The following is a 25,345-nucleotide window of genomic DNA, read 5'->3' on the forward strand; positions in this document are numbered from 1 at the left end:
TTCTGTCAATCCAAAGTCAGTTTATTTATTTTAAGGACTACCAAAGGAGGAACCCATTTCTCTCCACTTGGGAATCAGGCCATTAACATCTCATGCAGGAACTGATAAACTTGCCTGATCTTAAACCCTAAGTCCTTGACAATTGCTTTTAAAACAGACAATAACACAGGCAGATATCTACAGAGTCAATCATTTAAACAGTGTTCCAGTCTAGGTTGTTTTTTCAAGTGCACACTAGAAAAACATTTTTCCTGATGACTGTTAATTAATTGTATTTATTTTTTTACCCAATGTAGATAATTACTTTGGCAGTTTCCTATTTTTTTCAGTAGTATGCTGTTTGGGACGCCTACAGTAGGTGGCGTATTGCTGTACAAACGTGACTGTTGTGCGCGGGTTGGGACGTGGCCGCATCGTGGCAAGGCAGAGAGAAGGAGGGAAAGTCGAGCGTGGCCCCGCTCCCGGAGCACTGCGCATGCGCAAAACGGGCAGCCTTGGGAGCAAGTTTGGGTGAAGGAATCAGGGATAGTGTCGCTCCGCACCGGGAGGGAGACACCGCACACGGGCTCGAGTCCGTGGCGGGGGGGGTTGGCTGCTACAGCCAGCTTTGCGCGTTATCACCTCAGCAAGACAAGAAAAACAACGTGGAAACACTAGGGAGGAAAAACGTTTTAAGGATATATTATCTGGAGAAAACATCTCTTCTTTCTCTCACCCTGCGCGGCCCCCTCCCTCCTTTAAGACCCCTAAGAGAACCAGCACCCAAAAAAAAAACCGTCTAGACGATATTTACTACGCGATGCACCTTCATGATCCTCAGAACAATCGACTAGGGTTATTTTTCTTATGACCGCCGTTACTGGACTTCAACCTGTGAAGATTACGGACACTGTTTGAAGTGTTGACACAGTTTAGGTTCTCGACTGAGAGTAGTAATCTCTCTTTTTTTAAGTAACCGTAACTAGTCTGTTAACGACTAACGCGCCTGTTTTTTCTGTTTCCTGCGCATTTATCTCCGTATTCTTGTTGCTCCTGTCCGTGTTGTAAGACAAAGGTCTGACAGCAGACCGCTACAGATTACTGAACGATGACGAGACGTGAATTAAGACGTGCAGAATAATTATCCAGTTCACCGACGGACACTGATTTAATAGCGTTTTTACAAACAACGGGATTAAATCCAGTCTAATAGGGAAGTTTCGCATCACTTCAAGCCGAAGCTTTATTATATTCATTCCTCAGTTCCTTCAAAGGTAAGACCGCCTTCATAAACTCCTAAACAAGCCCTAAATGTGCACTGGATCACACTGATGTTGCAACCGACGAGGTGGTCATTAGACTGGGATGTGTGCAGCTGTCAATTCCACCTATTACGAATGAATCATTTTACTGATAATTGTTCATTTGGCTCACAGATTTCTATGTGGACCATCTTGGTAATATAATGACAGTTATCTGCCCTTATTAAGGGTATATGCTGATATAAGAGACCTCTTTTATGGTGATTGTTCAGACAGAAATACATGAATAAATACTCAACCTGATGTGCAGAGAGTTAACGGTATTTATAAGAGTTAGGTAACTTCACAAACACTGGGCTTGAACTAGAGTTCATTGAGTTTGGGCCCTTGGATCAGAGCCTGTGGTCATTTGTGGCCACATATGGCTTGAATGTTACAGAGATTGAATGCCAGAAGGTAGTAAACCAAATGAAACAAAGAATCTGAAATTAAATGACAAGTACATGCTCAGGGACATAGCAGCTTTTCCTCAGGTACTTTGTAAATACTTTGTTTGTGCTAGTTCTCTGTGCCCAAGGCTGATTATTGCAACAGTAAAATGTTGACATATGACTTTCAGAATCACTATACCCTTTATTGTCTAAGTACTGTGGGTTTTCATGTATAAGTAATTTGTCATGGTGTGCTGGTGCACTGTAATGAAGCAAAGAAGCATAAATCTATAAACTAAGGAAACTATCAATATAAACATAAAATTTCTTTTAGCATGCTTTAATACGTTAATATTTTTTTTAACATATTACTTATTTATTCCACAGCTATAGTCATATTAATCAGTCTTTAGGAAATTGCTATGGTGCACTCAAAACACAACATGAACATGAAACATCCATAAAGCTAAAATAGTAGATTATGTGCACAGATTAAAGCATATGCTAGTGCAGATTTGGTACATTTGGAATAATAAAAACTGTAATCTTTATTAATTGTAATTGTTATTTACTAGAATATGTTTGGTATTGTTAAACAGTTTCCCAAAAAGTTTTTAAATCCAACCTTGTGCATACATTTCTGAGATACAATGCTACTGAATTTCATTCATTGTTAGATCTAGTGTTAGCTGTTATATCAGCTTGCTAGCCCTTATGTGGAATTATAGATAAACAGCTCTTTATTTGTTCTGTACTGAAGAAGACCACAGATAATATGAACTATAGTCATCAAGGCAAAAATGAATGTTTGGGAAATTTGAGATATTTGACAACAATGAGAATCTGGAAGGCCAGTAATAGGCCTTGTTTGTAAGCACAGTTTTTGTTCCCCTTAAGGTGAGAAAACAAGGGTAAACCAGGCAATATTTTACCATTAAGTGGGTTGTTGCATTATTTAGTTGTTTTATTTGTATATTGCTTTTAGCAATGGGCATTGTGCACAAACAGGAAGTTGAATTTCTTTTTAAACAGCATGGAAGGAGTATAATGACTTTTAGAAGTTTCTATTTGTCACCTGTCAAAATTAGGAGTTATTTCGGGGTGTACTGTGGTTGTAAAAAGACCTACTTATAATAAAAAAATTCAGGCAACTTGGGCAAGACTAAGGGGAAAAAGCTCAAAAGCTCTTGGAAACACATGGGCACTGCATTGTTCAGGAAAGAGGCATACATTAACTGAAAGGCAAAGGAACTGGTGAAGACGTTGGAGGCATCAGGTACAAGAGTATGAGCGTCTGAAATTAAGATAGCCCTCAACTCAAAATTCTGACTGTGGAACCTTGTCTTCTCAACTAGAGTGAAAGTCAAATGCATCATGAGACTGGCATAAAAAAGCCACACTGAAGCCAAGTGATCAGCTTCCTTAAGTATTCTCTGCCCCATGATACCAAATAATTAGTGGTTATAATTGGTATCCGCATAATGATCCACTGTCTGAGGACATCATGTTTCCTCAAAGAACAAAGATTATAGAAATCTTGAAGCAACCTCATCATCAAGAAACATGGCCAGCAATGGCTCTTTCAGCAGGACAATGAGTTGTAACAAGATAACATTAAAAGTATTACAGTGGCTGTATAGTGGCTGTATAGTTATCACAAAGCCCTGACCTAAATCTGAGAATTTATGGACTGAATTGAGTCCATGCTCGAGCAAATAGGCCAACGAATCTGACCTCAGTCAGAAGGAATGAGCAGCAATTCTGGTAAAAACTTGTGAAAAACTTTTGGAAGACAACCTTAAGTATTTTGTTTAAGTTCAAGCAATTAAAAGCCAACATGGAAAAAAATGTTTGTAAACTTTTGACCCATCAAAAATCTAGTACAGCAAATACAATGTAAATAAATCTGTTATTTCATATAACCTGTATGTGTGTAAAAGTAAAAAAAATAATAATTTGAATATATTTAGCGGAGGTGTACTGTATATAACCTGTTGGCCTTATATGTAGCTTACACTGTTTTATTTATTGCTAAACCTCATAATTTTATCTACTTATCAAAAACATCAGTTTTCTTGATGAATCTACTCATTATTTCACACAGCATTGTATACATAGGCTTTTTTTTATTTTAAAAGTGCAGCATTTTAATCTTTGCTGCTAAAGGGAATGTACCTGGGAGATTCAAAAACTCCAGACAAAACTCCAGATGGCAGAATCAGAGCTGATATGAGAACAGAGAAGCCTGAGTTACACACTGATCAGGACAAGTCTAGACCCTCCTTTACTGGGTCCAGACCATGCATTCCTCTCCAGTTAATTACTAACCACTAAGCACAAGAACTACCCTTTTCCATCTCTTATTAGAACTCCATAATCTGTGTGCGGCTCACAACTAACACTCACAGTTCTTCTGTTTGGGCTGGGCTTTGATAACTTACTTTCTTCTTCTTTATTTGAAGCCATTTCATATTTCTGTCTTTTGGAGAAGATATCTCATCGCAAAGAAAATGCCATGCTAGAGCAAGGGTGAACAGTAGACTGTAGAACTGTAGAAATTAAGAAAAAACTGGAAACAAGAAATTATCAGGTACTCATTGTCAAGAATGGTTATGTCTGAATAGTATGTATGGCTCCAGATGATGACCATGATTGTTTTAAATCTTAGAGCGCTCAGCAGTGTACTGTACCAAAAGCTCCTGCACTTAAAATGGAAGCACAGCTGTTTTATATTATTTACTTGCATGGCCAACACCCCGGTTTCTCCAGAATTACCCACAATAGTTCAACCGAACTTCAATGAGCAAGCAAAAACTGTTGTATGTGTGTGTGCAGATGTAAGAAAAGGAGAGAGGGAGGAAATAAGGGAGGATTTTCAGCAACAGAAATAAAGCCTTCTCAAGTCTGAGCCTGGGCTAAGTGATATGTCTGGGCAAATCTATTCCGTCAGAAAAGATGTCTGTCTACGATCCAGAATTCCCTCCCTGTTTCCTTGACCTACTCTTCCTAAAAGATGCAGTGCAATAGAATGTGATCAATGTGCCTTTTTTTTTTAGTTAAAAAAGGATTATATGTGGAAGCAGAAGAAATCACTGTATTTAAATGTTATAGGGAAATTGTTATTTTCTAAATAATTAATTGTTTCTAATTTTAATAGTTTATACTTTTTAGAATTCTGTAAGCTGGTTTAATTTAAAATGCATATAATTCCAAAATATTAAGTATAACACAATTTTTATAAAGTGTTTTTAAAAACATTGATTTTATTTTATTATTGAAACTATTTAAAAAGAAAATGAATATAAGAAAGGTAAACAACTTCCTAGTATGATGAAAATTGCAGAGGTTTTAACTACCTGAAGATCAGTACTTTTTTTCTTTATACTTGTGTGTATGTATAAAAATGCCAGTCACTGTAAATTTCCAAGTACTTGCAAGGCACAGCTGATTTGCATGCACTGTAGTAGCACTTGCAAAACAGTGCAAAGACAGTGCCATATGTACATAGCGGTGAATCAGGGGTATGCCAGAAAAACATAATTAGATTGTTTATACTTGAAAGGAAATATTTATACTAATATTGTTTTATACTTGAAATGAAAATCAGAATTATAAATTATATTGTCTCATAAAATATTTAATAATATACAAGAAGAAGAAAAAAAACAATGTAATTCATAAAAGTAATTCACAATGTAATTTAAAACAATCGTTTTTTTTGTTAATATATAAGTTCTTTAAATCTATAAGGTAAAGTATTTGTTTACAACATCCAGTCAATGTGCAGACGTAGCACTGTCCTCTGTGTATAGTGGCTTTTCGATTTTAATTATTTCTTTTATTTGTCTTCATTTATGAGTGTGTAGGTTTGCTTTCTTCTATTTCTCTTGTTATTTAATTAATAACATTAATATAAAATGCATTTCAAAAGATATTTCTCTGTTGTATACTTAATAAGGTGTATTTCTGATACAGACTCCAAAGCACTTGCTGTAGAAAAAGTGTGTCTGCTACAAGCTGTAAAAGTAATAAAAACGTGAAATTTAAACTTCATTTTCCAAATACAATAGTGCAGTAATCTGTGCAAATTGGACATTTATAAGCTTGGACATTATAACAATGGACATTACATTGACAGGACCTTATCCCAGATGCAAATGTCACACTTTCATGTTTATCAGAACTCTCTCACATCATCCTGACACATGGAAAATCCTTGTACAGTGTTTCAGCACAAGTAGTGGGCCTGGGGAATGCCACGATGTTGCAGCCCAAACCACCAATGATGCAGCCCCATTGCTCTTTTTTGGGGCTTTTCCCCAGCATAACTCTTCTGGATGTGGGAAAGGCAGTGAAGGTGCACTCATCAGAGAACAATACGTGTTTTCCCTGATTTTTGTTGCTGGCATGATTGAAACTGATGTTTGGCATTGGCATGAGTGAACAAATGTTTGGCTGTAGCAGCTTAACAATGAATATTGATTCTGGAGCAGTTTTGGGGAAACAGAAGATTTGAGATGCATCTTTAAAGGTAGGGTCTCAGATTTTTGAGAAATGCTTCAGAAAACTAAACAAAAAACAAAACAAATGTGTAGCCAATGAGCAGAAAGGGGCGGGTCTTGTCAATATGGGTGGAGAGAGTGTTCAGTGCGCATGTGTGACATTTGCAGAAAGTGGTTTTAACATTGACATGGAGGATGAAAACAAAGAAAGAAAGTGAAGAAAGGCTTACGATAAGGTAAGATGTAGGACCCGTGTTAATATAGGATCAGCTTTCCAGCGCTGGAGAGAACTGAAGGAGTGGGAAGTTGGCCACATATTCACAGATTCGAGTTTCCCGAGTCAATAACTCCTGAGCTAAAGCCTGTTACTACACAAATAACACCTCTTTTCTATCGTAGTAATGTAGAGAGGCAGCTACAACCGCGTTTTGCTAGTAACAGCGTTTAGCTCAGGAGCTGTTGACTCGGGAAACTCGAATCTGTGAATATGTGGCCAACTTTACTTAAGTTGCCGAAGTCGCTTTTTACCTTCTCGATAGGTGAGTAACGTTGGTTTTGCTTTGTTACACATAATTAATATATGCCGTCCTTTGCATGATTATGCTTGTGTGACATTTTTGCTTGTTTTTTTTTTTTATCTGCAATCATATTGTTCTTCCCTTCAGCTATGATAAAGACACATTTCTTTCCATTAGTTGCCTGGGTTGCATATGTATGTGTGGGCGGAGCTATCAATACAGGGGTGGGACCCATTTGGGTTAGGGGCATGTTTGCTTTGGTGATTTTATGTCAACATTGGCTTTCAAAAATCGGAGACCCTACCTTTAATTTTGAAGTGTGTTGGGCAGGTGTTTTGTTTTTTTGGATACATTTATGGCATTTGGCAGACACACTTATCCGGAGTCACTTACATTTATATCTAATTTTATACAATTTCGCATAAACCGGTATGTCGACCCAATTGCAGGGATAACATAAAAGGGGAATTTATTATGGGAAAAATAACAAAGCTGGAAACACTAGGAACACAGAAATACAACACTCAGAAACCAGAAACTCAGAGACAATAGGGGGCAACACAGACAGGAAACTAAAGACAAGGACTTAGCAAAAAGCAGCCGCAAGACCACAGGATAAAATAGGGAAGGCAGTTATTTAAACACAAGGAACAGGTGTGCAGATGCGGGAATGGATTAAGGATGGTGCGGGGCAACACACGTGAACTCAAAACAAAAACAAAGGCACATGACACAAGACAAAAAACTGCCAGAATGGCCCCCTAGTGTCCAGGTAGGGAATAGTCCCAGCCATTCCTGACACAACTGAGCAATTGAGGGTTAAGGGCTTTGCTCACAGGCCCAGCAGGGGCAGCTTGGTAGGCCTGGGAGTTGAACTTACAACTTTATGATCATAGCACTGTCTGGACATGAAATTGAAATGTGGAAGTTAATAAACTACATTTATGAAATCTGAAGAGAAATATCTACATTAACTGGACTCTAGTTAATTTGTTTTGGCTGTAGACTGAAGATATTTGGTTTTTAGAGCAAAAGATGTTAATTGGTAAATCACAGCAAATATTAGACCTCCCTATGTATTAGGTGAGCAAAAATATTGGAACATGTGAATAACATTACATAGGTCTAAACATCTTACCTTGGTTCTGATTTGTTGCTAAAATGGATAATCCAATATGAAAATCAGAGAGCATCTGTGAGCCATTTGACACGAAAAATCATTGAACGAACATTCATCTAAACAACAGTTTAGAATGTCCTGGTAAACCAATGGTGTACTAAGCAACAGACATTAAACATGTTGACAAAGGCAAAAAACTGATGACAGAAACTTTGTGAAAACTGTTAAGAAAAACCCAAAAGCAGCAGTTAGTAACATCACTGACTGGTGAAGGTATCGCAATACACTGTTCATAAAAGACTATATAGAAATATAGAGTCCAAATCAGAAGATTCACCCACTCTTTCGCAGTATGGAATTAACAGAGAATTACAGAAATGAGCCACAAAAGGTCTTGGACCATGATTAACCTCATTATCAGAATGAATTGAATAGTTTACAGGAACATATTTTTGTAGTTCAATAGTTTTTTTATTCAGTTTTCAGAGAAGTCAGGGTGGAAGATTAAAGGACAATCACCTGACCTTAACCCAACTGAGCTGGCATATCACCTTCTGAAGGGAAGATTCTCTGATACAAAAGTTTTTAGGTTTATGTTGTTTAACACATTTTGATGTAACCACAAGGAAATAAAAGATGAAATCCTAAATTTTAAATTAAATATTCTCAGATCATTCTTTTATTGTGTTAGCAGTGTTTTGGTTAACTGTTGTTTTTCGATTTAGATTGGATTCCTTTCTTTGTGCAATGGCAGACATAATGTTTCTGTAGACTTCTGAATTCTTTCTGCTGCAATTATCACAACATGCAAATATAATCAATGAAGGTTAATGAGCCTGTTCTGGAGCCGTGCTTGAATGAGGAGCTTGTGTGTCAGAAAGACAGGGGCAGGACAGGAGGGAGAAAGATGAAGACAGATTGAAGAGTCATTTGACCTTGTCTGGCTGACAGGAACAGGAGGGGGATGGAGCTTTGAATGGCAGCATTGCTTTGAGAAAACAGGCACCCCGGGTGAGGGGAGTGAGACCAGGGGCAGAATGGCTAGGGGCAGAATGTAAGTGAGTCTGTGGGGTGGACAATGCTGAGGCTACAGGCTCTGCTCAAACAGGCAATGAGCAATAGCTCTACACTAGGCATGTTAATTTGTTGACTAATTGTGATTTTGTTTGTGCTTCTTCAGTTCTTATTTATCTGCAATCCTGATGTGTTTTGCTGTTTGAGCTTCACTCACACACACACACACACACACACACACACACACACACACACACACACACACACACACACACACACACACACACACACACAAACTTCATTACTGGCAAGAACTAAAACTAACAGCTGGCCAAGATCTAGTCCCCTGGATGTCCAGAATAATGTTTTGTTTGCACATGTCCCTTCAGGAGGCAAACAGGAATTTTATTCCAAGCTATAGTCATAGGAAAAGGTTCTTTTTCTTTTTATCTACATTATCAAGTGCCTGACACCACAGATGTGCTTGAAAGGTTTAGTTCCATAAAGCAGCTTATTATATCAAGTAACATCTGTTCTATGCAATAACAGTGCTTCCCATGAAGGCATGCAGGGGTACAAGTTAAAAACAAATTGATATCACTTTTTCTTTAAAGAAATAAGGATTGGGGGATGAGGGCTGGGAAGATTATTATAAAAGTATTCATGATAGAACACTAAATACATATTTTGTAATATATTCAATTATGCATTCCAGTTCACTACTGGATACATTTATAAAGCATAATGAAAAGACACACGGATTTTGGTCGTACTATTATTCTTAAACACTGTTTCTGGCATTTCTGGATGTGGAAAAATTACTACAGTAATTACTGTACTTTTCATCATATTTACTTCTTTAAAATTCCACTGCTTGGCTGAGAAAATCTGTGATCATCTGCTGATCTTTCTGTCCTGTGCAGTATTCCAGCTGGCTGTGTTTTCCTCTAACCTCAAACCAAAAATCATTTAATACAAATGATGAACACAGGCCAAATTCTGAAATGTAAAGAACAACAAATTATTACAGTATGGTGCTTTCTTCAGTTAGGCTTTGGGCCCATTTTCGCACCCTGCAGTAGATCCTCTTTTACTGTTGGAGGAAGCATTCAGAATGACTCTGTAGTATTCTATAAGATGTGGCTTTCATTCGGTAATGGTGTTTATGGGAAACATTTCACACTGCCATTCTCTGTCTTCTTAGACAACAAGCTCTTCTATTGCATGCAGGAGTGTGTGGATTGCATCACAGGCTGTTGAGGCAGGCTGCAAGAACTAGTTGAGGAAAGGGGAGGATATAAGAGAGAAAGGAAGAGACAGGCAGAGAAAGAGAGAGATTAATCAGCGAGGGTGGAACCGACTTGTGAAACTGCAGCATTTTTTAGTCCAGGGTTGTGGAGGAGGTTGGAGTTTGTCTGATTATTATTGTAAATGTTTAAAAGCTAAACTAGTGCCTTAATACTGTGAGAACAAAAGACTTCTGCTGTGACTTACTTAGTAAATTGTTTTTGCAAAGTGAAAATGTGAATTTGTTGTTAGATTTGGTATAATGTTGGAGATATTCTAGTGTTATTTTTATAAGGTGAGGACTAGCATGCACCTCCTTTAAAACACACAATGTTTAATATATTAATACTCTTCTCTAAAGATGAAGAGAACAACTCTTAGTACTTCATCCTATTGGTAATAATCACACGATTGATTAATTCTGTATACTTTTCATGAAGAGAATCAAGATGTTTCTATTAAGGTGAAAATCAGTCAAACCAATAAATATTATATGTACAAATGCTGTTTTTTTCTAAGGATCAAAATATGTAACTGAGAATATACAAAAGAATATATAATAAACATTGTTCCTAAGCATGTTATGGTATACTGTATTGTCAGTAGTATCTGGAAGGTTTACAGATGTCTTGTGTCAGACAAGAACAGGAATCTGTTCAAATAATCACATAAACTCACCCAAACTGGGCAGTTAAAAATTAAAAATTAAAAAATCATCTTTTTTTTGGCTGGTAGAAGATTTTTTTCTCACCGTGTTTGTAAAGAATGCTTGTTTAAGTTAATATAGACTTCCTGTCAGCTCAGAGGTGTCTGGTTATTCTCTTCGATCACCTAGGTACATCATCAGGATGTACTTTGTTTTTTGCAATATTTTGTGTACAATCCAAATACTCCCAGGAGATCGGCATACTTAAATAATTATTTCAGCCCATTTGGCACTAGCAACCACGAATTGGTTATTGTCACAGAGATCACATTTTCCCCCATGCTGATGTTTACTGTGGACATTAACTGAAGCTCTTAAACTGTGTGTGCATGATTTTATTCTTTGTGCTTCTGCCACTTGATTCACTGGCTGGGTAAATGTGTGGGTGTATGGATGTTCCTATGAACCTCTTTTTTCTAGATATTTTGGATTAGTAAGACCTAATAAGTATAAAATTGATTTTGACAAATTGACTTATGAGTGTATGTACAGTATTACAGATTTTGCCACTAGATCATATATAAACTGACAGTCTGGTGAGTCAGTCTCCTGAAGTGTGTGCCGTGTTTTGTTTCATTAATTTTTTTCTAAAGTAATGCACAAGAATTTGATGATTTTTGTTCGTCAATTCCCGTGGCAGATGTTTCAGTTCAAGTGCGTCATTACAGCATCAAATAACTGTAAGTGTTACATTATAATGACATCGGGGGTGGGAGGGTTTATGGTTTTTATGAGATAAAGTTACTCTTCAAATACTTGAGTAAAAACTGAATAGAGCTATACCTTCTGCTTAGATTTTTTATAATGGATAATAACCCAAAACATAATGCAAATGCAGCCCAAGAGCTTTTTAATGCAGAGAAATAAATATTTTTGAATGGCAGATTTAATTACCTGATTCCAACCCAACAGAGCCTGTTTTGCTGAAAGACACACAAACAAGTAGCAACTGATTCCAGTTACAGTATGGACCTGGCAAACCATCTCCAGACTTCCAGGCATTCAAGAATAAAAAAAATTATCCTAATATTTATAATTATGCTATTTATATTATGCTATGTCTAATTACTTTTGAGCCTATGCAATCGGACCTTTACTCCTAAACAAAAATCCTAAAAATCTTTAATTAAAGCTTAAAAGGTCTACATATCAATCACATCTAGATTGCTTCATGTCATATTCAATGTGGTGTCCATAGCGCAAAATTATGTAAATTGTCCAAAATTGGCCATGTTTGCAAGTACAAATTTCATGTTACAAGTTCTAAGTTCTACACAACATAATTACAGTAAAAACCCTGTATCTGCTGTTTTATTTACTACGGTTTCATGTAACTGTGGTTGACCATGGTCCAAAAAAAGTAAATAGGAAACTACAGAAATACAGTAAGAATTCATAATGTAATGTTCTGTGTAGCATGATAAAATTGTATGCCGTCCAGTTTAGGACGGTAATCATCCTGCTACAGACACATTGCCATTGTTTAAATATAATATATATATATATATATATATATATATATATATATATATATATATATATATATATATATATATATATATATTTAAATATATAATATATATATATATTATATATATATATATATATATATATATATATATATATATATATATATATATATATATATATATATATAAAATGCCCTGCACCTATATATTTTGATACCATTAATTCCTCCCTTTTTATTCAGTTGTTCACCATAAAGCATGCTATTCAGTGACCTCTATTAACTATTCTGTAACTTCAGTAAAAAATTAGGGATAAAAGTCCAGAGTAATTTCATCAATTGCCTTTAAATTTGCATTGGAAAAGTCATTGTGGTGTTAAAGAAGGCACTATTTGAGTAGTTTATATTAGACAAAGCTTTTGTCCCTGGCTGTAACACTGCACACTCTATCCTCTTTTCCCTGAGGCCTATGATTGAAGGAAGGCCCAAAGGTGTCAATTCTAAAAGCTAAGGTATCTGTTCTTATTGAATTGCCTTACACCTTCAACCTGCAAGTCACAAGAAAATTATTCATTAATTATTTATTAAAGTTTATTAATCTTATGGGCCAGACTCCAAAGTTGCCGATGAGGGAAGTAAGAGGAAATAATTGGGAACTTCGTAGTTGTGGTGGTCTGTGTTAGTTAAATTCTTTCTGGAAAATATATGTTTTGACAGCATCTGGATTGTTTTGTAAGAATTTTAAGTAATAATTGATGCCTTGTAGTTTGTATACTTTCTTGACCTTATGTCAGATGACTGCACAAGTAGTTTTGCTGATGCAGTGCCAATTTTTCAGTGTTAAAAGTCACAGCTGCAGCTCTCCCTGGGTTTCTATTTCGCTCTCTTTATCCTTAAACTCTGTGAGGAATTCCTTAGTGTCTGAGACTTATGGCTTGGGGCCATCTGTAGCTTGGTAAGAGGCTTCCTGTTGCAATCCCCTTCCCACCCCTTGTTCTTTTCTCCCTTTTTTGTTTATCCAGGACATTTCTGTTCATTTTACTCTCCATTTCGGTGGTTAAGATCACATACCTCTCTCTTGGCAGGTGCACCTCTTGGAAACACTTACATTGGAACCATCAACAGTTTACTTGGGTTGGCTCTTAGTTTTTTGCTGTCCCCCATTTTCCTTTTCCATGAAATTGTTTTTCGGAAGAGTAAATTAATTCTCATCTCAATTAATTTGAGACACTAGAGATAATACTAGATAAACCTGAAATTAAACTTTCAGAAAAACAGTTATTTCAGAAAATTACTGTAAAGATGACAATTCCCTATCCCTATGTTCAATCTGTTGTCTATGAACTATACAAAGAAAAAATCGTTAGAGAGGGAGGGATGAGAAAGGGGTGGGAAAAAAGTTACAGAGAGAAATGTTAGAGTAAAGTAGGCAAAAAGGGGGGATGATGGAGGAAAAGAGGGAGAGAAGGATAGAGGCCCTGTGAAGGCAGAGTGGAAACTAATGTTTCCTGTCTGAAAAGGCGTCTAGCCAAGGCAGAGGGAAGAAGGAAAAAATCTCTTTGCTTCTAGGATAAGTGTGAGTGTGTGGTTAGTGAAGGTACAGTCAGTCTGCCTTAATAGAGGTCAAGCAAGGAGAGAGAAAATTGAGGGTAGGAAAGAAATATTAAAGTGGCGACTAAGAGCAAGAAAATGTGGTAGAGAAGACAACAAACTTTAAAATAAGCTTACAAAAAAATCCTACTTACACAAAAATCCTCTCAGTGGATTATTAACATTGTATTGAAGCTTTAAATACTAGTATTTGGAAATGATACTTATATACAAAATCTATATTAATTCTAAGCTCTTATAATTGTAGTATAAGGAACATATTCCAATCTTTTGTAAACCTTTGCCCAAAAAAACAGATTTCAGGCATAATGCCAGATCCTTTTTATCCTCTAATCCTTGTCACCACTAGATGAAGAATATCTAGTTTCTTAGTTTTGCATTTTTACATTTACATTTACAGCATTTGGCAGACACCCTTATACAGAGCAACATACAAAAGTGCTTAAGTCTCCATCATTGGATACATTAACTCTGGTTTACTAGGCTACATACTTAAGATACCATGAGTCTTATATATATATATATATATATATATATATATAGTCACGGTGTGACACGGTGAGACAAAGGCGAGTGAGGATCCAAATGCAGTTTAGGGTTTTAATAAACAAAACACAAACAAACAGTAGGCAGGCAAAACAGATCGGGACACTGAACAGGAACAGAGAACGGCACAGACCAGATACAAACACAAACACGCAACGACCAACAACCGGGAAGTGAACAGACAGAGTAGATATAGTTGACAGGAGCCAATAACAAAGCAGAGACGATTAGAGACAAAGACAAGACACCTGGGGAAGAGATGGAATGTGATTAGTGTCCATGGTGAGCAATGAGTGGGCGGAGCAAAACAATTAATACCAGGGAGAGACGGCAGACAGAAACAAGGGGAAAACACAGACAGACACATTACAGACATTACCAGGGTGGTGCTGGAGGCGGAGCCAGAGACCAGAGCAGGACCGGAGACCAGGGTGGGGCTGGAGGCGGAGCCAGAGACCAGAGCGGGATCTGAGACCAGGGTGGCGCTGGAGGTGGAGCCGGAGACCAGAGCAGGACCGGGGACCAGGGTGGTGCTGGAGGCGGAGCCAGAGACCAGAGCGGGACCGAGGAGCAGGGTGGTGCTGGAGGCGAAGCCAGAGACCAGAGCGGGACCGGAGACCAGGGTGGTGCTGGAGGCGGATGAACAGGGACAGGAGGTAGAAGGGCTGGCAAGTCCAGCGAAGCAAAACACAATAAAACAGAAACATGCATAGGTTCAGGCCAGGCAGAGAGTTCAGGTAGTTTGGGTGTCATGATGTCGACCGCGTTCTCTGACTCAGTCATTTCGGTCGACCCGGCTGAGTCGGCTGGTTCCGTCAGCTCGGCCGGTTCCTTCGACCCGGTCGGTTCCGTCGACCCGGTCGGTTCGGCAGGTTCCGTCGACCCGGTCGGTTCCGTCGACCCGGTCGGTTCGGCAGGTTCCGTCGACCCGGTCGGTTCGGCAGGTTCCGTCGACCCGGTCGGTTCCGTCGACCCGGTCGGTTCGGCAGGTTCCGTCGACCCGGTCGGTTCCGTCGACCTGGTCGGTTCGGCAGGTTCCGTCGACCCGGTCGGTTCCGTCGACCCGGTCGGTTCGGCAGGTTCCATCGACCCGGTCGGTTCCGTCGACCTGGTCGGTTCGGCAGGTTCCATCGACCCGGTCGGTTCCGGCGACCCGGCTGGTTCCGGCGACCCGGCTGGTCCAGCTGGCGGCTTAGGGATGCCGGCCGCCCGAGCCGACCTCATCGGGGTATCCGCCAGTTTGGAGACCAGCCGGTTAGCACGGACCTCAGCCGAGCTCGCCGGTACAGTAGCCATGGGAACTGGCTCAATCACGGGTGTGCACGGGACTGGTCTGGGCGGAGGCACTGTGGAGCATTCGGGCGTCCGTGGCTGATTCCACTCTGTTGCCCACGGACCCCGATGCTTGCTGCCCCCCCCAAAAAAATACTTACGGCCGGCTTCCGTCTCTACACTGCTCACGCTCAGCGTGGACCCGTCCAGGAGCAACGCCAAGTTCACGAACTCTGAGAATGTTTTTATCTCTCGAGTAGACGGCATCAGATACCGCAGGATGTCCCTTAGTCCATACTTAAAAATGTCCTTGAGAGCCTTCTCCCCAAAGTTGACCTCGTTGCACAGGTCCAAGAATACCTCCGTGTATTCCTCAACTGGGGCGTCCTCCTGACGTAGACAAAACAGGATTTCTGCTGGATCCATGTGGTTGGTCGTTCTGTCACGGTGTGACACGGTGAGACAAAGGGGAGTGAGGATCCAAATGCAGTTTAGGGTTTTAATAAACAAAACACAAACAAACAGTAGGCAGGCAAAACAGATCGGGACACTGAACAGGAACAGAGAACGGCACAGACCAGATACAAACACAAACACGCAACGACCAACAACCGGGAAGTGAACAGACAGAGTAGATATAGTTGACAGGAGCAGAGACGATTAGAGACAAAGACAAGACACCTGGGGAAGAGATGGAATGTGATTAGTGTCCATGGTGAGCAATGAGTGGGCGGGGCAAAACAATTAATACCAGGGAGAGACGGCAGACAGAAACAAGGGGAAAACACAGACAGACACATTACATATATATATATATATATATATATATATATATATATATACATATCTATATATATAACAAACAGGGAAGGAAGTGCTAGTTTAAGTATTTTATGAAGAAGGAAGTCTTCAACCGTCCTTTGAAAATAGCCAGTGACTCAGCTGTCCGGACCCCGGGGGGAAGTTCATTCCACCACCTTGGTGCCAGAACAGAAAAGAGTCTTGTAGTGTACTTCCCTCTTACCCTGAGAGATGGTGGACCCAGTCGAGCAGTGCTGGTAGCTCTGAGGGTGCGAGGTGCAGTGTGAGGAGTGATGAGGGCTTTGAGGTAAGAGGTAGCTGGTCCATTTTTGGCTTGGCTTTGTAGGCAAGTATCAGTGTTTTGAATCTGATGCGTGCAGCTACCAGAAGCCAGTGGAGGGATCGCAGCAGCGGGGTGGTATGTGAGAACTTTGGCAGGTTGAAAACAAGCCGTGCAGCTGCATTTTGGATCATTTGCAGAGGATTGCGTTCATAGGTAGACCTGCCAGCAGTGCGTTGCAGTAATAAAGTCTTGAGATGACGAGACTGAACAAGTACCTGAGCAGCCTGTATGGACAAAAATGGCCGAATCCTTCTAATGTTATAGAGCAGGAACCAAAATGAGCGTGTCACGTTAGCAACATGAGAGTAAAAGGTTGAGTAAAGAAGAGATAATGTTGTGGAGCTTCCAAGGGTCTTGTGCCAAAGCTTCAAGTTTTTCCGTGTCGAAGGAAGTCTTGACAGAAGTCACATCTGAGGAGAACTTTGCCAGGAGTGTACGGTAAAAGTCAAGATCTGCATCGTTTTCATTTCTTCCACTTTCTCTCAGATGATCTTAGCTCTCTTTGATTGTTGCACAACACAACTGAAAGCCAAGGAGCAGAACAAGAATTTATGTTGTGATTAACACATGCAACATGCATTTCTTTCATTGGAACCCAGCTGATTGAAGCTTTCTCTTGTGCTAACATTGATAAACAAATCAATATATACAGACATGAAAAGTCATACCATAGGAATTGTCAGAGCTTTTGGAATGCAGACCACACATAGATCTCCGGTCTGTGAGTAAAATTATTGATTAACTGTGTCCTTTTATTGCATATTCTAAGCTACACAATTAAAAAAGTGCCTTTTTATTTTATTTATTAATTTTGTCAAGTGTACATTCCCCGGTCAACAAAGCTTGCTATCTGCTTACTATCTGCAAATGGAGTTTGCAGTATTTTTTATTGTGGCTGTGTATATTCTCCCTGTGTCTAATACTGAGGATGGCTTACTTGAATTATATTGAGGACCATATTTTCATTGTTGCTGGTGATCACACAGAGAAAAAAAAAATCATCAAGAAGAAAAAAACTAAACACTGCCATGTAATCTTTTTGTCCTCCAGCACATGTGAGGAGGATAATTCCTTTTTAGTGTCAAACCTTGCAAAGCTACAGGACCAAACTCCTACTTGGACAAGTGCTCAAACAGATTGCAAATCAGGTGGCTGACATCCTGGCAGATATCTTTAACAGCTTCCTAAGCTAAGCAATTATCACACAGTGTTTTAAGGCTACCAAAATCATACATTATTACATACAATTACTGCACTGACAGTTTATATTGAATTTCATTCTAGTTACAGCTATGGTCATGACAAATCTTCTTAGTGATTATAGTTTTTATGTTTACTCTGTTTACTTACTCCCACTGTTCCCTATACCTTCTCCCTGCATGATTCTTATTCCTGTTGTACTGTTGGCACAGCTAATGCCTTGCAAAATCCCTTACAACCAAGTTATAATATAGTAGTATAGGTGTTGCATATACAATATAGTAGTATACTGTACACACGTGGACAAAATTCGGTCAATGAAAGAAAAACTCACAACGGTCACAGAAAAAACTTTAATCTGACAAAAGTAATAATAAATAAAAATTCTATGAATGTTAACCAATGAAAGTCAGACATTGCTTTTCAACCATGCTTCAACGGAATTATTTAAAAAAAATAAACTCATGGAACAGGCCTAGACAAAAATAATGGTACCCCTAACTTAATATTTTGTTGCACAACCTTTTGAGGCAATCACTGCAATCAGACGATTCTTGTAACTGTCAATGAGACTTCTGCACCTCTCAGCAGGTATTTTGGCCCACTCCTCATGAGAAAACTGCTCCAGTTGTTTCCGGTTTGAAGGGTGTCTTTTCCAGACGGCATGTTTCAGCTCCTTCCAAAGATGCTCAATAGGATTGAGGTCAGGGCTCATAGAAGGCCACTTTAGAATAGTCCAATGTTTTCATCTTAGCCATTCTTGGGTGTTTTTAGCTGTGTGTTTGGGGTCATTGTTCTGTTGCAAGACCCATGACCTGCGACTGAGACCAAGCTTTCTGACACTAGCCAGCACATTTCTCTCTAGAATCCCTTGATAGTCTTCAGATTTCTTTGTACCCTGCACAGATTCAAGACACCCTGTGCCAGATGCAGTGGCTTGTCAATATGTAGTTTGGCATATTCCAGTCTAGCTTTTTTATGATTTGTGTCCTCCTTGGTCGTCTCCCATGTAGTCCACTTTGGCTCAAACAACGACGGATGGTGCGATCGGACAGTGATGTTCCTTGAGCATGAAGTTCACCTTGGATCTCTTTAGAAGTCTTTCTGGGCTCTTTTGTTATCATTCGGATTATCCGTCTCTTTGATTTGTCATCAATTTTCCTCCTGCGGCCATGTCCAGGGAGGTTGGCTACAGTCCCATGGATTTTAAATTTCTGAATAATATGTGCAACTGTAGTCACAGGAACATCTAGCTGCTATAGCCTTTACCTTTGTCATGCTTGTCTATAATTTTATTTCTAATCTTCTGAGACAACTCTTTCCTTCGCTTCCTCTGGTCCATGTTGAGTGTGGTACACACCATGTCACCAGACAACATAGTGACTACCTGGAGCCCCATATATAGGCCCACTGACTGATTACAAGATTGTAGACACCTGTGATGCTAATTAGTGGACACACCTTGAATTAACATGTCCCTTTGGTCACATTATTTTCAGTCTTTTCTAGGGGTGCCATCATTTTTGTCTAGGCCTGTTCCATGAGTTAATTTTTTTTAAATAATTCCGTTGAAGCATGGTTGAAAAGCAATGTCTGACTTTCATTGGTTAACATTGATATAATTTTTATTTATTATTACTTATGTCAGATTAAAGTATTTTCTGTGACCATTGTGAGTTGACCGAAGGGTACCAACAATTTCATCATGCAGCAACAAAGTGACCAAAAACATATGTGTCTACACATTTAGGGACTGTTGTGTCTTTGTTGTGGTGGAGACATGGCTCAGCGACAGAGTTCCGGATGCCACCTTTCAGATGGATGGACTCACCTTGTTTTGTGCTGACAGAAATGCAGCTTAGGGCTGTAAGTCTCGTGGTGGCTTATACGTTTTGGTTTTCATTGGTTGCTTGTTTGTTTCTAATAGCTGCTCATTGCTGGTATATTTTGTGACTGTTATATACAGACCATTTTATTTTGCTCAGGAGTTCACTGTTTTCCTAATCAGGGTGTTCCCCCCCCCAGTGCTAATGTTAAGGGAGGCACTTTGTGATTTTTATGCGTCTATTAGCGAATTGCAGAATGCTTACCATTTCATGTTGACTTTGCAGCAAGAGGGGCAAACATGCTGAATCTTGTTTACACAAACATCCTCAGACTGTACTGAGCCCTGCCCCCACCTTGGCTATTTAGACCACATCTCTGTTAAGCCAATTACAGCATACAGACAGCACTTTAAATGATCTTAACCAGTTCTGAAGCAGGCTAAATCCTAGCCATTTCTGCTCTTTAGGACTGTTTTAAGCACATTGACTTTCACATGTTCAGGTTGGCTACAACAGACAGTGACTTCACCATCTTGGAAGAATACATGGCATCAGTGACCAGCTACATCAGCAAGTGCATTGATGAATTGACTGTCCCCAAGATCATCACCACTTGCTCCAAATAGAAGCTGTGGGTCACTACAAAGGTGCGTGTGCTCTAAGGTACATGTGCTCTGCAAAGGAATTGAAGAAAAGCAAGGGCCAAACTGGGCCATCAGAGAGTGGCAAAAATACTGTCCTTCCAGGACAGTGGCAACATAGTGCATGTGGCAGGGCATCCATGCAATAACTAACTTCACCTGTCTGTGACAGAGATGCCTGAGAGGCACTGAACTACTTCTATGCTTGGTTTGAGATGCAGAACGATTTGTCAACAAGGAAGACTGCCCCTCCTCCCACTGACCAGGTACTTTGTTTTACCACATAATATGAGGAAAGCTATACGCAGCCAACATTCCTGGCAGAGTACTCAGGGCATGTGCAGACCAAGCTGGTGGATGCCTTCACTGACATTTTAAACATTTCCTCGGGCTTTGCTGTTGTTTCAACATGATTCAAGACCGGTACCATCCTCCCTGTACTCAAAAAGTGTTCAGTGTCCTGTCTTAACGACTGTTGTCCTGTCACACACACCAATTCTCATGACCTGCTTTAAGATAATCGTCATTAGGCATATGAAGACTTATGCTGACCAGACATTCGGCCATTCACACTGGACCCAAATTGAGTCCAAACCACTCCACAGACAACATTGTTGCCACTGGCCTTTACTCATACAATAATACATTACAAATCTGTTATTTGTTTATTTGTTGCCAAGATATATATTTCTCTTAGCCAGAGAAAGCAGGAGTCTGAAATGCATTGAAATAAATAAAAAATAAATAAAAATAACAATATAGCATGTAGGGGAGAAAATGAAAAGAGAAGTTTAAGTATAAACTCCATGCTGTGGATCTATTTAGGTTTTTTGTTTATATTGTGCAACAATCAACAGAAATTTTGTATTTTAGTAACAGTAATTTAGTGAAATAGAATTTTTTTATAATATGTAGGTTTTCATTTTTATTGCATGTTATTGTCTAATAATGTTTTTCTTTGTTGTTGTTTTTTTATATATATTATCAACATTTAGCTACATTCAATGATGTAAGTTCGTTTCTATTGTCATTATGTTAACTATTCTAGTCCCTTCTTTTGTCTCTGTTGGATTCTGTTTATCCCATGACTGGTTTTTAAAATGCAGTTGCAAAACACCACTTCATTAGTTAACACTTCATGTAGGCTAAGTGTATATTTATGTTGGCTTTGTAGAAGCCAACATTCTGATCTCCGTTATAAGCTTATTATTATTATTATTATTATTACTATTATTATTATTATTATTATTATTATGATGTTGGCTTTGTAGAAGCCAACATTCTGATTTCCGTTATAAGCTTATAATTATGTTGGCTTTGTAGAAGCCAACATTCTGATTTCCGTTATAAGATTATTATTATAATTATTATTATTATTATTATTATTATTATTATTATTATTAGACAAAAATGTATTTTAAAAAATGGACATTCGGATATGTCGTAGACCCTGGTCTGAAGTTTGTTGCTTCTAATTTTTTAAGCGATCGGAATTCCGGCATTCCCGGTACGGAAGCTCAAAGTGGCCTTTTTTCTCATAGACTTCCATTATAAACTTTGGAGGTTTATAACTCTGCAAGTTTTCGATCGATTTATACCGAACTCAGAAAGGTTCTTTAGGACCTTACTCCGGACAAAGTTTTTATTTCGGAGTTCCGACGGAATTTTCGGTTTTCCCGTAGTCGACGGTCGAACATCCCATAGACTTGAATAGGGAATTCCGAAAAGTCCTCTTATGCCCCTTTTCCACCGAGGCAGTTCGAGTGCTGGTTCAGAGCCAGAGCCTAATTTAGAACCAGTTCTTTTTGTTTCGACCACCAAAGCACCGCTCCGAACCGGGAAAAGTGGTTCTTAAGTAGCACCAAAACGTTGCTGGTCTAGACTTAAGAACCGCTTGGGGCGGGGCTACTGTTAGCGCATTTGATAATGTACCTTAAGTATACTAATGTTTAATACACTTTTACTTTACCGCGATATGATACATTATCAGCACACATGATAGTAGGTAGCTACATGCTAAGGCTAACGTTTTTTCTGTGTTAACGATAAAATAACGTTATGTACTTCATCGATTACAACCTCCGTTTATACAGATTACACGGAGCTGCACGTACACGTTTTATTCGCCGCGTTTGGATGCCAATGTAGGTTCGCAAAGCCATGAGCATTAACAGGAAAGCAACATCGCCATTGTTGTTGTGTTTGTGTTTGCTGCTGCTGCGCTAACGTTGCTGGGACACGTGACACGTATACAGTGACGTCACACTCGGTGCTGTGATGGCTCTCTAGCCGGTGGAAAGGCAAAAATGTTCTTAGAAGGTTCGCCAGTGGAACCAACTTTGAACCAGAACTAGTGCTAGCTCTGAACCAGCACCCGGTTCTTTCCGGTGGAAAAGAGGCATAAGCTCTCACACACAATACATCCAACATTAAGAATTGAATGTACTGTTCTATGCAGTATAATAAGTAGAATCCCATAATGACTGCAGTATTGACATGAAATGTCCAAACCCTCAGTAGCCACTTTTTGCCAAAAGTATTGGCACCCCACCGGGTATTCTGGTGACGTCACTCGACACCACGTGACGTCACGTGTAGCTCCGCCCCCAAAACAAGCGAAATCAAAAATTTGCACAACATGGACATGTGACATATCAAAACACTCAGCACAATGAGGGGAACTGCCCCACGGGTATTCTGGTCACGTCATGTGAAAATAAAAATTTGCACAACATGGACATCTGACATATCAAAACACTAGGCACAATGAGGGGAACTACCTCACAGGTATTCGGATCACGTCACATGCTCATGTCCGCTCACCTCCAAAAGTTTTGGCACCCTAGCGGTCCAGTAGCTTTCACAATCTTTCTGTCCACTCACCTCCAAAATGCACCGGCCTTTGCGAATACTTGCACCATCAAAGCCAACATCAAAGTTTTTCGTGACGAACTTTACAAATCTAGTTATGGATGTTTTTCTGTGTGTGTAGTGTGTGTGTGTGTGAACCTTTTGTTTTGGAACTATACAGAACTATGCAGATGTAGGGTTCAATATTACAGGTTTTCAATTACTGAGTGTGGATATTTATGTTTTGCATGAGTTTGTATGTTTAAACATTTCCTGAAAAGTGTGCAGACATCATTGTCTGCGACTATCTTGGTTGTGTTGTCACAGTATCTGATGGGTTTAGGAGCAGAGAATAGTTAATGGTTATATGTATGTTTGTAGAACAGAAAGGGACCAACATGAGAGTGAGAGGGGCATGTTGCAGCTGGCTATGTGTTCTGAAGTTTTATACAGTGCTATACTGGGGCAGCTCTGGGGGGTGGGTTAGTTTGGCCATCTGGATTGGATTGCAGACATTCTTTCAGAATTGCATTGCAAGCAAAGGTCAACATGATAGGGTGAGCTTGTGGCTAAGTGTGAAGATTCATTCATTCATTCATTCATTTTCTACCGCTTATCCGAACTTCTATTGTCCTGGGGGCCTGTGTCTATCCATGGTGTCATCGGGTATAAGTGTGAACATGTTAAATTTTATTAATTAAATTGGCAGTGTATTTATACACACATTTTGGCAACAGCTAGACATTGTGTTGTCCCTGTGTTAATTTGACCTGATTTTGTTTCTAAAAGTACAAACTTGCAGTATGTACCTACTAATAGCAACGCTAGAAGGATTTTTGTAAAATAATTGTTTAAAATTATTAGAACATTTTTTAAACTCCAATTTAAGAACTCAGGAAGTGTCTTTTGTCTATATGTTTTAATGAGTATATCTGAGAAAAATTCTTGCAGAACTTGCAGACCTTTGAAAGAAGTACTGCACAGTTGATAAAATCCACTGAAACCAAATGCTTGCTAATTTGTATGGTTTATACTGCCAGGTTTTTTTTTTTTTTTTGGTTCTTTGTTTTTGTTTTTTAAAATATTGTATAATGTAGTTTGTTAAATGTAGTACTGTAGTTTTTAGTATTTTAATGTTACCATAATTCATAACAAGCTGTATAATACGTTAACATTATGCAGAATGTTAATTTTGGTTGAATTGTTGTATTAACAATTCTGTTAATATTCTTATTCTGTTTATGTGCATTTTTCCTGAAGGTAAGAAACTCTGAGCTGCACCCATGCTCTCATTAGATGAGCCACTGGACCTGAAGCTGCCCAGAGGGCACATCAATGGGCAAAGCAGAGGCTACAAGTCACCACCCAATCTTACTTCCTCTCAGATCCATGCCAAGAGGATTGGGCATCTTCCAATTGCTGATGATGGGACAGCAGATATTGTTCCAGCCTCCCCTGCCTCCACCCAAATAGGTAATCTCATAATAAAGCACAAAGGCAAACCTCATGCTAGCCCATCCAGTTTCTTTAACATAAGGTTGTCACCATTCTGAAATCTGAGAATTAACAGAGTGATTGTATCTTAAAGGGGATTTTCAGTAACTTTTTTTTTTTGCAGCATTTCTGAATAATTTGCTCTGTTTCTTACTATAACCTCCACTATAACTATACTATAAGCCTGTTTGCAATTATTTAATTACAGTATTTACATTTCAAAATCTTACTCTAATAATTGCTGACTATAGTGGAGGAAGATGATTATTTCCAAAATGTCCTATAGATAGAATTCTATCAGTTTATACCAGAATAAGCATTCTGTTCAGATTTATATTAAAACACAAAATGTTATTTAAATTAATTACAGGTCACCTACATTGTCTATGCAGCAAAATGTGTGCATGGTCATGTTTAAACTCTCTCTGTGCTATACACTGATCAACCATACTCAACGGCGTGATGTCGGGTAGG

General features: G+C 39.0%; 1 protein-coding gene across 3 annotated transcripts in view; it reads left to right on the forward strand.

Annotated features, from left to right (window-relative positions):
- Positions 1 to 452: 452 nt before the first annotated feature.
- The window catches only part of glis2b (GLIS family zinc finger 2b), a 34,580-nt gene continuing 9,687 nt past the window's right edge, over positions 453 to 25,345 (forward strand). The window contains exons 1-2 of one of the 3 annotated variants that reach the window (XM_027141467.2): positions 453 to 1,253; positions 24,638 to 24,850. In XM_027141467.2, the coding sequence (XP_026997268.1) occupies positions 24,661 to 24,850 (190 nt within the window). In that variant the 5' untranslated portion in view covers positions 453 to 1,253; positions 24,638 to 24,660. Of the gene's footprint in view, positions 1,254 to 14,797; positions 15,101 to 19,718; positions 19,927 to 24,637; positions 24,851 to 25,345 lie in introns of those variants that run through there. The other 2 variants (XM_027141468.2, XM_047800815.1) reach the window with 2 other exon arrangements.

This window comes from Tachysurus fulvidraco, chromosome 15 (assembly GCF_022655615.1).
Source record: "Tachysurus fulvidraco isolate hzauxx_2018 chromosome 15, HZAU_PFXX_2.0, whole genome shotgun sequence".
In the NCBI taxonomy this organism is placed as follows: domain Eukaryota; kingdom Metazoa; phylum Chordata; class Actinopteri; order Siluriformes; family Bagridae; genus Tachysurus; species Tachysurus fulvidraco.